General features: G+C 39.0%; 1 protein-coding gene across 4 annotated transcripts; it reads right to left on the reverse strand.

The window, feature by feature from the left end:
• Positions 1 to 6,121: 6,121 nt before the first annotated feature.
• Positions 6,122 to 16,822, reverse strand: PIGP (phosphatidylinositol glycan anchor biosynthesis class P). Of its 4 annotated transcripts, none has more exons than XM_020995833.2 (5): positions 16,626 to 16,822; positions 16,164 to 16,267; positions 9,531 to 9,603; positions 9,158 to 9,276; positions 6,122 to 6,716 (listed from the first exon to the last, which is right to left on the reverse strand). In XM_020995833.2, the coding sequence occupies exons 2-5, from the start codon at positions 16,243 to 16,245 to the stop codon at positions 6,586 to 6,588; spliced, it is 405 nt and encodes a 134-aa protein (XP_020851492.1). In that variant the 5' UTR covers positions 16,246 to 16,267; positions 16,626 to 16,822; the 3' UTR covers positions 6,122 to 6,585. The 4 variants fall into 4 exon arrangements, with proteins under 4 accessions (XP_020851492.1, XP_020851491.1, XP_020851490.1 ...); XM_020995832.2 differs by having other exon boundaries at positions 16,666 to 16,821; XM_020995831.2 differs by lacking the exon at positions 16,626 to 16,822 and adding an exon at positions 16,398 to 16,536.
• Positions 16,823 to 16,845: the final 23 nt, after the last annotated feature.

The raw sequence follows: 16,845 nt of genomic DNA on the forward strand, positions 1-16,845 counted from the left end.
TACTCAAGGAATGTACCAGGATCCTAAAGATTCTATTGTATTTTTTCTATGGGGTTTTCTAGAGCCCTCTAACAGACAAAAATCTAACATGAACTAGAAGTCTCCACTGGCTACTAAATCAACACCCTTATAGATTTATACTGAATTTAAGAGGTTTTTTTTTCTTCTAAATTCAACCTTTTCTGTATCCTGACTGCCTGGTCTTTCACAGTCTGGTGAAACTTATGTTTTTAAAATGTAAAAAATAAAATACATAAAATTTCTAAGAAAAAGTTATTTTCAGCTATCAACATTTTTTTAAAAAAATTCATAAAAATATGAATACTAGTAGGGCTGTGAGCTGGTCCAACCATTCTGGAGAACAATTTGGAACTATGCCCAAGGGCTTGACCCAGCAATACCACAACTAAGTCTATACCTCCAAGAGAACAAAGAAAAAGGAAAATGACCCACATGTATAAAAATATTTACAGCAGTTCTTTTTGTGCTAGCAAAAAAATGGAAGCTGAGGGGATGCCCATCAATTGCAGAATGGCTAAACAAGTCATGGTATATGATTGTGGTGGAATATTATTGTGCTGTAAGAAATGATAAAGGGAATGGTTTCCAAAAAACCTGGTATGACTTATATGAACTGATGCAAAATGAAGTAAGCAGAACCAGAATGTTATACATAGTAACAGTGATATTGGAATGAAGATCAACTGTGAAAAATCTAGCTACTTTGATCAATACAAATGATCCATGACAACTCCAAAGGACTCATGATAAAGAATACACATCTAACAACCCCAGATCTTGCCATCACCCATAAATGCAGCATCTGCATATTAATGAAAACTTAAATTCCCTTATCTGATCTTAATGCATTTGATTTCCACCTCTCCCACTGCTTTCCCAAAATCAAACCCTACTCCTCATCCACACTGTGGTCTCCAAGCCCTCAACCCTCTAGTTCTCTTCTATCATTCATGCTCCACACACCACATTCTCCTTTCCCCAATGTGACCCCTTATGAATCAGTTTAACACTACACTGTTTACTGCTTTTGAGTCTGTTGCCCCCTTCACATCCCAGATTGTGCCCTGCCAAGCTTTATGAAGCCTTGGATCACTTCTACCATTTGCTGCCATTGATCCTACACATGTGCAGCTGAATGAAGGTAGAGAAAATAATGCAACTATCCTGATCAGATCCGCTACAAATTTAGGTTAAGTAAATAACATTAACTGGGCCCTCACTGCTGCTCACCAAGCCTTTTACCCCTCCCTCATTAACTCATTATCTCACTCACTACATTGATTCTTTCAAACTTTTTCATCATCTCACACCTCATGGCTCCCCTTCTGCCACTCTCAGCTGAGAACCTTGCCTCATATTTTACAGAAAAAATCTGTGACCATTTGCCAAGAGCTTTTATCTTCTCTCCACTTCGTTTTCCATCACCCTGATGCCTTCTGCCATTATCTCATCCTTCACTCCTGTCTCACGTGCTGAGGTGGTACTTCTTGTCAAGGCCAATCCTTAATACAGGCACAGGTTGACGAACATGGAGATGGTGTACTTATTTTTTTTTATTTTTTTAAATTAAATTAAATTTTTTAAATTTGATTTTTTTTATTTTTTGAGATGGTGTACTTATGGTGATGGATAATAGTTTTTTCCATCAGATTCCCCTCTCTAAGATCTCCACTAACTCACCTTCAATCTTTTCCCTATTCCCTAGGGGCTTCTCTACTACCTACAAACATGCCCATAACTCTCACATCCTCAAAAATCCCTCATTTGATCCATCCATCCAATCTAACAATTGCCTCATTTCTTTCCTTCCTACTGTGGATTAACTCCTTGAAAAGGCCTTAAGAAGGTGCCTCCACCCTCTCCTCTCAGTTTCTTCTAAACTCTATCTGGCTTCTAATCTCATTCAATTGAAATGCTTTGTGTGAATTAACTAATTATCTGATTGTCAAATCTAATAGCCTTAACTCAATCCTCATCCTTCTTGACTTCTCTTCAGATTGTGACACTGCTGATCATTCTTTTCTCCTTGATACTCTCTTTTCTCTTGGTTTTCAGAACACTAATCTCTCCTGGTTCTCCTCCTACCTATCTATTTTTTCCCAGTCTCCTTTGCTGGATTTTCACCCAGGTCATGCCTGGGCCTCTAAACTATTTGACTTGGTGATCTCTTCAGCTCCTGCGGATTCAATCAGCATCTCTTTGCTGATGATTCCAGATCTACTTATCCAGCCCTAACCTTTCTGCTGACCTCTAGTCTCTCATCTCCAACAGCCTTATCAGAAATCTCAAATCAGACGTCCAAGACACATCTTAAACTCAACATGTCTAAAAACTGGAGTTATCTTTCTTCCCAAACCCTCTCCCTTCCAAACTTTCCTTTTCCTGTCAAAGGCACCACCATCCTCCAAGTGCCCCAGGCTCACAACATAAGTGTCCTCCTCAATGTCTGACTCTCTCTCAGTTCCATATTCAATCTGTTGTCAAAGCCTGTCAATTTTACCTTCTTAATATCTTTCATATTAAGTGTTTCCTCCTCCTCTGCTATTGCTACCACCCTGGTGTAGGCCTTCATCTTCTCACACCTGGACCACTGCAATAACCTGCTGATTGTTCTGCCTGCCACATGTCTATCCCCACTCTGGTCCATCCTCCATTCAGTTGCAGAGTTGTTTTCTTAAAGTGCAGGTCTGACCATATCACACTCCACTCTCTTACCCCTTCCCTGCTCAGCAAACTCCAGTGGCTCCTTATCACCTCCAGGATCAAATTCCTGCTTGACTTTCAAAGCCTTTAATAACCTATCCTAACCCCAACTTTTGCTTTCTTACACTTTTCACATACCCCTTTTCACCTCCACTCTTCCATCTAGTGACCTTGGCTTCCTTGTAGTCCCTTGAAGAAGACACTCTATTTTTCAAACCAGGCATTTTCACTGACTGTTCCCCATGCCTGGAATGTTCTTTCTCTTCATCTCCACCTCCTGGCTTCCTTCAAGTCCCTGCTAAAATCCCACCTTCTATAGGAAGTGCCTTCCCTCTGTTGATTATTTCCTATTTGTCCTGTACATAGCTTGTTATTACATAGTTATTTGCATAGTTTTCCCACAACAGATTATGAGCTCTTTGAAGGCAAGGAACTCTCTTTTGCCTTTTCTTGTATTATAAGTATTTAGCACATTGCCTGGCACATAATAGGCACTGAATGTTTACTGACATATTGTATTACATCAGTGGAATATGGTAGATAATGATTTTATTTTTTCTTTCATGGTTTTCAATATTCTTCTAATAGGCATAAACCTAATATGAACCTAAATTTTCCATTTGCTATTTTGTCAATGTCCTAGAACTGTATTGAATTTTTAAAATGTCTTAGTTGAATGATTTGTATTAGATTGGAAATGGAGCTATTCTATTGAAGGTTTGTATATAAAAGGTTTGTAGACCACATACTGTACTCAAGGAAATGAATGGGTTATTAGTTCTATATTTGATTCCTAAACAGTCTGTCATTTTTTCCTTAAGGAATTTTAGTATTCTTCTACTAGGTTAACAGTTTAAAAGGAACTGGAACAGCTCACTGGCTAATGGTTCAATGTGATGGAAAAACAGTATCAGACTTATCTTGCTGTCTAAAGTATATCCTTACTTTGGATGCGATGTTATCCTACCAATGGGAAACAAAACAAATTAAATGGTGATATTAAGAGTAACCCAAAACAAGTGGAAGTAAGGCTGGTAGCCTATCCACTGTATATTTTGATCAAAAAAGATACCAGATTACTAGCTACATATCTGGTTCCTAGGGATTATATTGTGTTTTTCCTTAAGGCTTTTCAGGAGTCCTCCTATAGATACAAGGGCACCTGAACATGTTACCTGAACTCTCCCTTGTCTACTGGATCAATATCTCCACTGGATCAATATCATGGAAGGACTTTATCTTGCTTTCTAAGAGATTTCATTGCTTCAGTATGAATTAGGACTGTCCTATTAACTGAAAGAACAAACCAAAAGGAAGAAAACTAGTTTGTAGAACATTCAGTATTCTCAAATACTGTACCAGATTGCCAGCTATACAGTTACTATCATAAAAGTTCTATTTTATTTCTTGAAGGATTTTCAGGGTTCCTCCAGCTGCCTACTATCAAATATGAACTGGATCTTTTCACCAACTACTGGATCAGTTATTGTAGAACTATATTGGATTTAATTATCTTCCATCTTAGTTTAAAGAGTTCATTGTCTTAGTGTGAAACAGCCATCCTTTTGATTGACTGAGAGCAGTACTAACCAAATGATGAGGAAACTAGCTGATCTGTAGAAAATGTATTATGCTCAAGAAATATAACAGATTACTAGTTACGTGGCTAGGTTCCTAAAGATTCTGTTCTTTTTCCTCAAGGACACTCAGGAGTCCTCAAAGAAGTACAAATCTGATACGAACCTGAACTCTCTGCTGGTTACTGAATCACGTCCTGGAAGAACTGAATTGGATTTAAGTAAAATAGAACTATTATTGGTTGAAATTAGTACAAAACAAAAGGAGCAAACTAGTTTATCTGTAGAATATGCATTGTACTCAAGGAAAGTACCAGATTACTAGTTATAGATCTAGGTTCTTTTTTTGGGGAGGAGGGGAAACAATTAGGGTTAAGTGACTTGCTCAGGGTCACACAGCTAGTTAAGCTTCAAGCATCTGAGGCTGGATTTGAACTCAGGTCCTCCTGACTCCTGATGCTTTATCCACTGCAGTACCTTGCTGCCCCTCATATCTAGGTTCTTAACTATTTTTTTTCCAACAAAGGTTTTACATTTTCACTATTTGCCAAATTTCTTACTTCTTCAGCATTCAATTTCATCTATTCCAATCTATTTTACAAAAATGATTTTGTCTTAAACCACAAATATATCCATCTAGGCCCATACATAAACATACAGAATTTATACTCTTTTTTTGTACCCTGACCTTTGCCTCCTAAAGCAAGGTAAGATTTTTATATAATGGGGAGATGGGAAAGTGAGGAACAAAGCTAGATAGGTTCCAACTTCTTAACCGCCTATTAAGGAAGGGTGACTTTGACATGCTATTTTGGAAAGAAGAATATGGAATACATAGGCATTTCCAGACAGAAGAAAATTATTTGGAGAGAAAAGATTAGGGTTTGCTTTAAGTTGAGAATAAAGACAAGCATCAAATGGAGTTTTTATCCCTAATCCCACCCTTCTGCCTAACTTTCCTGTTTTTGAGTGTCACCAATAATTCACTTACCTGAGTTCTCAATTTCAGAATCATCTTGAGTTGCTACATCCAATCAGGTTCTTAGTCTAGTTTCCTAGTCCTAGATCTTACCACCACACATCTCTTACATCTTTCTCTTTCCCCCAACTCACCAGTAACTTAATTCAGGCTCTCATCATCTCTCATTTGTACCAATTTAAGAGCTTCCTAAAAGTACTCTTGGCTGCCAGTCTCTTCCTCCTGCAACATAGCCTCCACTTACAAGCCACATTTATCTTCCTAAGGCACAGGTCTGTTATTTCCCTGCTCAAGGACCTTAGGTGGCTCCCTATGACTGTGAGGAATACAAACTCCTTAGCCTGGCATTTAAAGCCCTCTACCCTACATACTTATTTCATATTATTCCCCTTCTTGTGGTTTTGTTTTTTTATTCAATCATGCAGTCTTACTACTTGTTTACTATACTCAGAATTCTAGCTCTTATCGCCCACCATACCTTTGTACAAGTTGCCCCCATGCCAGAGATGTACTCCCTTACCTTAAAATTCTTAGCTTCTTACAGGTAGGTTACCTCCTATGGGAAACATTTCTAATCCTTCCCCCTAATTTGTTAACACCCTCTTCCTTTTCAGATATTAATTACATTTATATGTATATATGTATATGTATGTCCTCTCAATAGGATGTAAGCTCCTTGAGGGCAGCTTTTTTATCTTCATATTCTCAGAATCTAGCACAGTGTCTTGCATATACTAGGCACTTTGTAATTATTTGTTGGATTTAATCAGATGTTATCTTTTCTGTGGCAAGTAGTATGAATACTTAGCCCACTAATAGCAAATGAGAAAGGAGCCAACTCTTGTTCTTTAAGTACAGCTTTAATTAAATATTAATTAGGTTAATTAGAGCTTCTTTGCTGGTACATATGACAGAGTATTTTATTTCATCCATTCTTCAAAACATTTGGAATACCTTCCCAGAAAAATCTAATAGTTAGGTTTAGGGACTGGACTCATTATTAAATTGACACAGGGTACCCCCAGAAGATGAAACTTCTTTATACCTTCTCTGTGGCACAGAGTTTTTGAGAGTTAAACAGAGCACTGAGAAGTTAAGTGATTTGCCCAGGGTCATTCAACTAGAATCTCAGTAAATCAAGGTTTTCCTGGCTCCAAGGTCAGGTCTCTATCCATTCAACTTGCATCTGTTCCCCTTCTCAATTAATACAAGGTATCTGAGGGAAATAGAAGGTCACAGTCAAAATAATCCTATTCAAAAAAATTCTTAAATGAATGTTTGGGATTGAGATGTTCTCTGTATAATTCAGCTTTTAGTGTAAAGTCCTCTGGCAGCAATAAAGAACATTTGGTTTACTTCACTAATAGGTATGTCCTTTAGGGCTGGAATAGCTTTTTCTTGAGATTTCTTCTGTGGCTGATTTTTGGCATAGTTATCTGGAAAAAAAATGGAAACACTGTTTAAATCTAATGATCTTGTTCAATCAATCAGTATCTGTGAGCTAGACAGCTCTAGAGGACTGCAGAGTTATTGGAAAAAGTCCAACAATGAACGTGGGCACCAAGCATTGTCATTTTGGTCTTCATTTTGCACCTATAAGATATGAAATGTTACAGGAACAAATAAATAAGTAAATGTAACTTATGTAGATTAGATAAATATCATGTAGATATGTCCATTTCTATTTTTCAAATGTATGTAGAAGCTATTATAATAAAATACAAATTTAGAAGTGTTACCAAATTATAGTAGCCTCTTTGTCATTATGTATTTTTCCAACTAATATATGTTAGTATTACAATTCCCATCATAAAGTGATCTGAAAATGTTTTCTGAAATTAAAAGGAGTTCTTATACTTTGAAAAGGTTGAGAATCAGTGATCTAGATCATAGCCTCTGACACTAATCACGACCAACAACATAGGCAAAAGGAAAACAATTTATCTCATTGCAAGTCATTAAGATGATAACAAATATTGTATTTAATGTTTAGTAACAAAAATTCTCTTTAAACAAATAAAAACATAAAAACAAAAATTTAAAAGACAGTAAAAACACACATTAATTCTCCCATGTCTAGTTTGCATGAAAAAATTAACATCTTGCTGGAAGTTTAGGAATGATTTTTTTTAAGTCAGCTTTTCCCTCATGAAAAGCACATTTCTCACAAGAGCAGAACTGCATCTAAGTGCTATACTTACTGAAGTTAATGGCCCCCAAATTATGATTTTGTTACTATTATTTATGAAAATCTTTAAAACCAATTTTGTCTGATAGCCATTAAAATTATGGGAGCACAAGGAACATGCTCTGGGAGGTTGTCATGGAAGATATTTTATGACTAAAATTCATCTTAAAAAAACCCTTCTTATTTAAAAAAGGAATATATTCTCATAGGGTATCTAGGTGGCACAAGAGATAGAGTGCCTGGCCTGAAGTCAGAAAACTCATTTCCTTAAGTTCAAATCTGGCCTCATAGACCACAGCTGTGTGACCCTGGGCAAGTCACTTAACCCTGTTTGCCTCAGTTTCCTCATTTGTAAAATGAGCTGGAAAAGGCAAACCACTGCAGTATCTTTGCTGAGAAAACCCCAAATAGGACCATGAAGGGTCAGACATGACTGGAAATGACTAAACAACAACCAAGACATATTCTCATGAGAAAGAATGATAATTAATCAATACTCTCCAAACAAAAGCAGCAAACCAAATTCCTAAATGTGGGTGAAAGTGGTTTTTTTAGATTTAGTGTGGTATAAGTGGAAAGACCACTGGAATTAGAGTCAATAGGCCTGGGTTTGAGATTCACCACTATAATAACTAAAGGACTATTCTGAAAAGAGATTACTCCCCAGAAGGCAGGGATAGGAACAATGAACTGAAGTTGCAAAAGACCTAATTTAGGCTTGATCTTAAGAAAAACTTACAAATAATTAAAGCAGAAAGGGCTGCCTCCAGAACCAGTAAGATCTCTATTGAAATTCTTGGCTGAATGACTACTTGGGTATTTTGTAGTGGGGATTCTTGTTGAGGTATGGGTTATACCCAGGGTGGGAAACCTTTGGCATCAAGGCCACATATGGCCCTCTAGGTCCTCAAGTGTGGCCCTCTGACTGAATCCAAACTTCACAGAACAAATCTCCTTAATCAAAGGATTTTTTCTGTAAAACTTGGACTCCGTCAAAAGGCCTCACTCAAGAACCTAGAAGGCTACATGTGGCCTCAAGGCTGCTGGTTCCCCACCCCAGATTAGACTAAATGCCCACTAAGGAGGGCAAATCTGAAATTCTATGCTAATAATTTAATATCTTTTAGCCTCAGCTTCCTCATCTAGAAAAGAGGGATAATAAATTGTGCCCTATTTGCTCCACAGAGTTATTATTCAAAATCACATGAAATAATGATGAGAAATCACATCATAAACTATATAAAGCTATTAAAATATAAGATGGGTATAATTATCATTATTAGAGCAAAATTATAAAAATATGACTGTACTAATGTCAATATATGAAATCAATCATCTTCAATAATATAGTAGCTTATATTGAAGTCAAGCTATAATAATAATTGCCACCATTTACATACTGATTTAAGATTTGCAAAGTACTGCATATATATTATCTCATTTGATCCTCACAACAACCTTATGAGGTAGGTGCTATTATTATTTCCATTTTACAGATGAAGAAACTGAGGCTGAATGAGGTTAAAAGACTTGTTTAGAGTCACACAGCTAGTAAGCATTTGAGGAGGGATTTGAACTCAGGTCTCCCTGACTCCAAGTCCAGGGCTCTTACATATTGTACAGTCGAAGTGCCTTGTTATATTAATATTTTTCAGTTTTTGATCTGATCCAATCATTATATAAATTTACCTGTAACTGTATGAATAGAGTCCAGTGGAGAAGTATTCACCATGTTAATTCCAAATATCAATATGTAAGTAATTACTAAAGTAATAAGGAGGTAGACTGGTAAAGCAACTGCCCAGTACCTGTAGAACAGAGTATTAAAGTAAATAATACATATTTTTAAAAGTTACAATGTTCAAAGTCCCAAAAGCCACCAAAAGACCCCTGGCTCTGAAGTCATCTGGGTAAAATTTTCATGCTTTACTAGTATTTACTGTTACTAGAGAGGCATTAAAAAGAAACAGCCAGTGTTTGAATTTTTAAAGAAAATACATAACCTTCTACAACGACAGTAAAATGAACTTTAATTTTACTAAGGGTATATTTTTCAACTTACTTTTGAGGCCAATATGTTAGTCCTATGGAGTTTAACCAAGTCTCAGGAATAAATGCCCATACAAGATAGAGTACTGTACAAAAGAAAAAAAATATTTAAAATATAAATAAAGGACACATTCTCTCTATTCATTAAAGTCTTGCTCGAGACCTTAACCAGGAAGCCTTCTTTTATCATGACAGCTAAAAATAATCTTTCCATCTTCTGAATTTCCTTTACAGGAAAGGAGGAAGACTTTCTATTGGGTGGACCCCTGTCATCTTGGTACTTTCATCAAAAAGTCTTGAATTATAGTTATTTATACCTATGTATTTTCCTCCATTAGTCTATTACCTCCCGGGACTCTAACATTACCCATCTTGGTAAAACCCACAGGGACTTGTGAGAAATAACTCATTCAGACTCAGAAAGGATGAAGTTAAAAGCCCAGTTTATTATGCAGACACACTGTACCAAAGCAGGAGTTCACTATTTATCTCTAATTCCGGCCACAAAGTCCCTCCTGTTTCCTCATTGGCTGAGTACTCTGCAGTATATAACTTTCCTGCACACCTATTACACATCTACCTCTTGACATGTCCTTCATCTTTCTTCATACGTTCCATGTTCAGAAAATGGTGTCTTAGCCCCTCCTGGAGGTGGAGAAGTTAGTATTCATGAGCCTATTAAGAATGCGCACTCTAATTAAAGCTTAACCTTTGTCCTACTTACTGACTTCAAAAAGCAAAACAAGATAAGACCTGCTGTATCCCTTTTTTACTTACTTTTCTAGCTTTGTTTCAATTTTATGGAAACAAACATTTTTGTTGTATCTCTCACTTGCAAAAGGTAGACATCTGTTGCAGTAAGGAAAAGAATCTAAATTTTGACATCATGCCCATGGAGGAGTTTTTTCATTGAGAAATTTGACCTAAATTAAGAGTTTATGATGGGGTTCATAACCTAGTACACTGTGAACAACCAATAAGTGATTCTGCATGAATGAATGATGATGAAGAATTGCAGAAAGTGACTTGAGGTTCCAGAAAGCTTCTGAGTCTAATTCTATACCAGCCATAGGAAGAAAAATAGTTCAAAACTTTGAAAAACATAAGGTATGAGCATTCCATTCACCCAGGGACAGCTAGGCGGTACAGTGATAGAACGCCCGGCCAGGAGGTAGGAAGACTCATTTTCATGAGTTCATATCCAGCCTTAGACATTTACTAGATGTGTGACCCTGGGTGAGTCACTTAACCCTGTTTGCCTCAGTTTCGTCATCTGTAAAATGAGCTGGAGAAGGAAATGGCAAACCACTCCAGTATCTTTGCCAAGAAAACCCCAAATGGGGTAATGAAGAGTCAGACACGACTAAACTACTAAACAACAACAGTTTAAATTAAAATCCTTCTCTGCCTGAGTATCCATTTTCTAAATACGTATCTATTTCTTGTCGAACCACTAGGTGATGAACCAATCACCTAGTGTTCAGCCTTCTAGTGACGAGAGGGGACAAAAGACCAGCAAAATCTGTAAAACAGCACTGGAAAGATTTGAATTTAGTACAACGAGATATATGAACATAAGTCTAGCACCTGAAATAACTTATATTTGGTCTAAACAGGAAAATAAGGAAATTTATTCTATTTAATAAACATAGAAAACACAACTAGTATAATTTTTCAGAAGTCACTGAATGAACCAAATAAAATGTTTATGGCAGTAACAATTCTGGAAATTAGTTAAGATTTTTTGAATTTCTTTATGCTGCTAAGGTACTGGCATTGTCTTCTGGATCCCCTTCTATTCTCAGTTGTGGTGTAAAGTTTATCCAGAATATATTTTTCTACTACAAATGTATAGTTTAAAAATATTTAGATATTATCACTATTAGTTGAATTGGATGAAAAACACATTGAATATTTGAGAAGGCTGCCCTAACACAGGCAACAATCACAATTTTACTAATCACTTATATATAATATTTCTAACTGTCCACTGTAATGTTTTTTCCAACTTTATTTTTTTGCAGAGCCAATTAACAACTTTAGATAGGGCTTAAATAGTTTTATCATACAGTGAAACTGTCAGCTGGTTCAATACCAATGGTAAAGCATTGATTTCCCTTTAAGATCCCTTGATTAGCATTTAGACAACTTTGAAATAGGTGTTATTGTTCCTGTTCGTGGAAACTGAGCTTCTCCACAGGCATACGTTCCTTATATGTTTCACTATTCACCTGCCTGTGGGCAACTTCCATATATTTTATTGGTTAGGACCTGTGATGCAAAGCAAACTTCCCTTTGGGAACTCCTTCCACTGATGCAGGCCAACAATTTATCTGTAATTGATAATCTATTATAGAGTTGCCTAGGATACCGAGAGGTTAAGTCACACATAGTCAATCAATCAAAAACATTAATTAAGCTTCTACCATGAGCCAAGCAGTGCTCTGATAAAAGAGAAAAAAAGACAAAACTGACACAGTCCCTGACTTTGAGGAGCTTACATTCTTCTGGGGAAGACAATATCTACATAAAATATATAAACAATAAATCCAGGTAAATATTTTGTGGAGGAAGAAACTAGCAGGAAAGGGCTCATTTAGAAAGTGTCTCTTGGGCAGAGTTTTGAAGGAAACAAAAGCTCCTAAGAGGCTATAGTAGAAGAGCATTCAGGGCCTAGAGGACAGTGGGTGCAAAGGTGTAAAGAAGGAGATAGAGCATCAGGGGGAAGCAAAAAGAAGACCACCTTGGCTAAAATGTACAAAACAGAAGGGAAGGAATGTATAATAAGCATGGAAAGGTAAGGCTGGGGTCAGGTTGTGAAGGACTTTAAAAATTAAACAGATGCAATTTATTCCTTAGAGGCAGTAGAGGTGTCATTAAAGTTCACTGAGTAGAAGAGTGGGATGGCCAAACTACTTTTGTAAAATCAATCTGGCAGCTGTGTAGAGGGAAAAGATGCTATTGCAATACCCAAGGACTTGAACTGGAGTGGTGGCCACATTAGTAGAGAGAAGGGAACAGTTGTGAGAGATAATGATTGTATAAACCCTGAACTCATGTGTGAATGTACACATAAATTTGAATTATTCTATACTCCTGGACAAACGGTAGCAGAAGCACTGACTGAATTTGCTGGCAACAGCAAAGAGGAAAAGAATTGCCATTCCGATTCTTATCCAGGTGAACAACCACTTATCTAGACTAATAGTGAAAAGAGTGGTATCCCCTGAGGACAGAGACTTGATCAGAATGCTCCAAGTAGCCAAAGGACAAGGTCAAGGGCTAAGCCTGACCTAAAAGGATTTATCAAATCTGTCAAAATACTGAAACTAATACTGTCCTGTGATGAATTTATTAGGTGAAGATTATGTGAAATTGTTTGAGTATGTAGCTGACGAGCCAAGAAAAGTATCATGTGACAAAAACTCAACTCCAATCGTCTTGAGGACATTTACCTATTCATGGTACTATGGGACTAAATGAGTGAAGACCCTATGCTAATTAAGATGAAAGAACACTCAGGAACTATAGGCAGACAGAAGCAGGAACAAATCTGTCCTGCCTGGAAAAGTAACGAGACAAGAGAAAGGTATGTAAGCTAGACTGATAAAGAAACATCACCATCAGAAGACAGACAGATATTCCTTCTGTTATAAGAATGGAAGACATCACCAAATACAGGCTATGTGCACCACAGAAAAGAATGTAACTTTGGTGGTAGAGAAGTTAAGAGTTATAGGATTATCTTTAGAGAAAAGTAAATGGGGACAGGGAAAGGACTGTCAGCCTTTCCTAATATGTTTTCCTTACCCTTACGCTAATGTGATACTAGAATCTAGCTTTTCAGCCACAGAAGAGGGCTTTCCTAAGGAAACCACCATAGTATGTTGGGAAGGCCTTCCATCTCCAGCTGGGCATTTCTCCTGAGGGGAGGCAGCAAGAGGTCAGACAATGTGACTCCCATCTGTCCCAAAGTGACATCTCCCTTCACCAAGAGACTCCCAACTTCCTGCTACAACAGTCTGATCTATAGCCTCAGGTGAGAAGAGGATCCAGAACTTCCTCTGGCCCCATGCCATCTTCTGCTCTTCATGTCCCCTGAGGGAAGGCTGCTATCTGCACCAGCACAAGACAACTTCTACATCTTGCTGCCAGCCTGATTTTCCATTAAGCATGTGGAAAACTGTTGGGGATCTGTAAGGATGTAGAGGGCCACAGGCTGTTCATGAGGTCTCACTGATGCTCTCCGGTGCTGATCTATGAGCAAAGGTCGCCTGGTTCGGTGCTCCATGATATGGATCTTTAACAATCTTTAACTCCCTTAGTTACTGTATGGTCATTAGCAGTTTATCTGTGATTGGAGTCAGATAAGTGCACAGGATGTGCATGCACTGTCCTCAGCACAGCATGAGCTCTACGTCATTGTAACTTGAGAAGAAGTTCCTGTTACTTTTCTACTTAAGTGAATGCTTTGTTAAAATTAAACGGAGTTGCTTCCATCTTGTCTCCCGCCTCATCAATGCACATTCGAGATAGAAGGTTAAGCTGGCCTTATCCCTTCAGAGTTAGTATAGGATCCTTGCTCTTGAGGTAAGCTGAGTTAGCTGTGCACAACAGAGAACCTTCGGTGCAATCAATCAACAAACATTTATTAAGCACCTAGTATATGTCAGGCACTATGCTAAAAACTGGGGATACAAAGAGAGGCAAAAGACAGTCTCGGACCTCAAGGAGTTGACAATCTAAAGGGAGACAACAAACTAGCAAATATGTACAAGTTATTTACAGGATAAATAGGAAATAATTAAGAGAAGAAGGCACTAGAATTAAGAGAGGTTTTATTTTAGGTGGGACTTAAAGGAAGCCAGCAGGAGAAGATGAGGAGGGAGAGCATTCCAGGTATGAGAGACAACCAGAGAAAATGCCTGGAGCAAAGAGATGGAGTGTCTTGTTTGAGGAACAGCCAAAAGCCTACTGTTACGGGATGGAAGAGTATGTGGCTGGGAGTAAGGTGTAGGAGAACAGGAAGAAGGAGAGGGGGAAGGTTACAAAGGGCTTTGAGAGACAAATAGGATTTTGTATTTGATCTCTGAGGTGATAACAGAGTTTATGGAGTGGGGAGGGAGTGACATGTTAGACCTGTGCTTTAGGAAAATCACTTTGATGGCTGAATGGAGGATGGTCTGGGGAGAGACTTGAGGCAGGCTGACTCACCAGCAGGCTACAAAGGGCAGAAGAGGATGAAAGAATCAAGTAAGGGTTTTTCAGGATGGGACAGAAACACGTGTGCTTATAGGTAGTATAGAATGGCTCAGTAGATAAGGAGAAATTGAAAATAAGTGACACAGTGAAGATGACAGAAGAAGGAATCTATTGGTGGAGATAAGAAGTAAGAGACCACTTGAGTAAACAGAGCAGTTAGCTTTGCTAAAGAGTAAGGTCATTTGTTCATGTGAGGCAGGAGTAAAGGAAAAGATAATGCCAGAATGCATATGAGTGATATGAAATGAAGAGGGGAAAATATGGAGCTCATAGCAAATGGCTTCAATTTATCTGAAAATGAGACAAGACTCTCATCTGAGAAGGTGGAGGGAGGGGGAACTACGGGAAGCTTGAGAAGACATGAAAAGGTTTAGAAGAGCTGCTCTGGAAAGTGGGATACCGAGTTCATAAGGTAGGCACAGAAGGACTGGCTAGCAGCAGTAAGACCCAACTGAGATTGTGTAACAAACTTCTAGGGGACGTAATCAGAATGGTTGCCCAATTTTCTCCATCTTTGTTGAGCAGCCCTTGTGTAGCAGCAAAGGCAGGGAATGATAGGAGTGATCCCAGGCTGAGGCTTGGCTGGGAGTAATCAGTGATATGCTAAATGGGGTAGGGATTCAAGAGAAGAGGACAGTGTAGTGTTGAACTGGTTCACCAAGGAGTCAAGATAAGGAGAAGAGGAGAGAGTGGCTAGTGTAGGGGAGATGGTTTGGGAGACAAATGAGGCATCTAGGGACTGGAGATCACAGTTTGGAAGGTTTTGTAAGGAAAAGCAGGGGGAGATATGAAGAGCCAATAGATTATGGTCACATGAGAATTTAAAGAATTTTTAGAGATACATTTGTGGGTGATGGCAAGATCAAGGGTATCACCATCTTTGTTTGTGGCTGAGGTAAGGTGATGGAGTAGCTTGTGGGAAGTATATAGCTTGAGGAATTGAGTTATTACATACTTGAGGGGCAGTCAGTACATATGTTGAAGTCCCCTGGTATGAAGGCAGGAGTTGGGGAGAGAAAAATTGTGACCCAGGTAAAACTGAGGAAGGATCCACTCTACTTGGGTCGAAGATCAGTGCTGGGAAGGGATTTTTGGGGACCATCTTCTAGTCCAATGCCCTCATTTTACAGATGTAAACTGAGGCCCAGAGAGGCTAAGTGGCTTAAGCTCATACAAGTAATAACCAAGGTAGGATTTAAATCGCGGTTCTCTAACTTCATATTCAACGTCCTTTCTATGCACCACAAAACATATTTTGAAAAACAAGGTAAAGCAGGTTGTATACCTCACAGTATTATAAAGAAAAGCTTTCAATCAGAGTTTGGACCCACAAGTTGAAAGAACTAATGCTACATCTCCTTATGCAATCAGCAATCATACTCACTGAAACCGCACTGGGAGCTTAAGAAAAGAACGAAGCCATAGATCGCTCTTTCTGGCAAAGGGGACGGGGAGTTTTCCACCATAGTCTCCTTAGCTTTTGATAACCTGAGGGAAGCAAGCAGAAGACAGCTGGTCACTGGCCATTCATCTCACTCAGAACTCCACTAGGAACTTGGCTCTTGGGCTCCTTAGGGCCTCTCTCGGACCCCACCCACTGTCTCCCCATCGCTCCCACCGCGCATAGTGCAGAGATCCGGGCACCGCTCCCAGCTGGGGCCGGGCACCCCCAGGACACGGGGGGCCGGGGGGAAATTTTGTTTGCTCCCCAGGACCCTGCTTTCCTCCAAGGGCTGGGGCTGGGAGGTGGGGCGGTGGGAAGCTTGCTCCAAGGCTGAGCTGTCTCATCTGGGGGGTGCTGCTGCGGAGGAGGGGAGGAGGCCGAGGTTATAACAGAACAGGGCACCTTTTCTCTGCTATTTACAGCCATTAACAGCGTGACGCACCAGTTTTCCTTCGTGCCAGCTTCAGAAGCTCTAGGCCGGACCTGTGTGCGAAGGTGCCACCCGAGAAGGACGGGCGGGGGGGGGGGTCTCTCCACCTAAAGCTGGTCTGCTGGACGCGCCCGGACTCTGGGGCGGGGCGGATTGCGGCAGAGGGGGCGGGCAGGGAGGGGGGAGAAGGAA

Source organism: Phascolarctos cinereus, unplaced genomic scaffold, assembly GCF_003287225.1.
Source record: "Phascolarctos cinereus isolate Bilbo 61053 unplaced genomic scaffold, phaCin_HiC Scaffold_726;HRSCAF=1367, whole genome shotgun sequence".
In the NCBI taxonomy this organism is placed as follows: Eukaryota; Metazoa; Chordata; class Mammalia; order Diprotodontia; family Phascolarctidae; genus Phascolarctos; species Phascolarctos cinereus.

Bases quoted from the DNA above. Each gene is read 5' to 3' on its own strand.
- PIGP (XM_020995833.2), bottom strand. From the start codon at position 16,245: ATGGTGGAAAACTCCCCGTCCCCTTTGCCAGAAAGAGCGATCTATGGC. The intron at 9,604-16,163 runs GTGAGTATGATT...TCTTTTGTACAG, and splicing joins AAGCTCCCAGTGCGGTTTCA to TACTCTATCTTGTATGGGCA. The intron at 9,277-9,530 runs GTAAGTTGAAAA...TCTGTTCTACAG, and splicing joins CTAACATATTGGCCTCAAAA to GTACTGGGCAGTTGCTTTAC.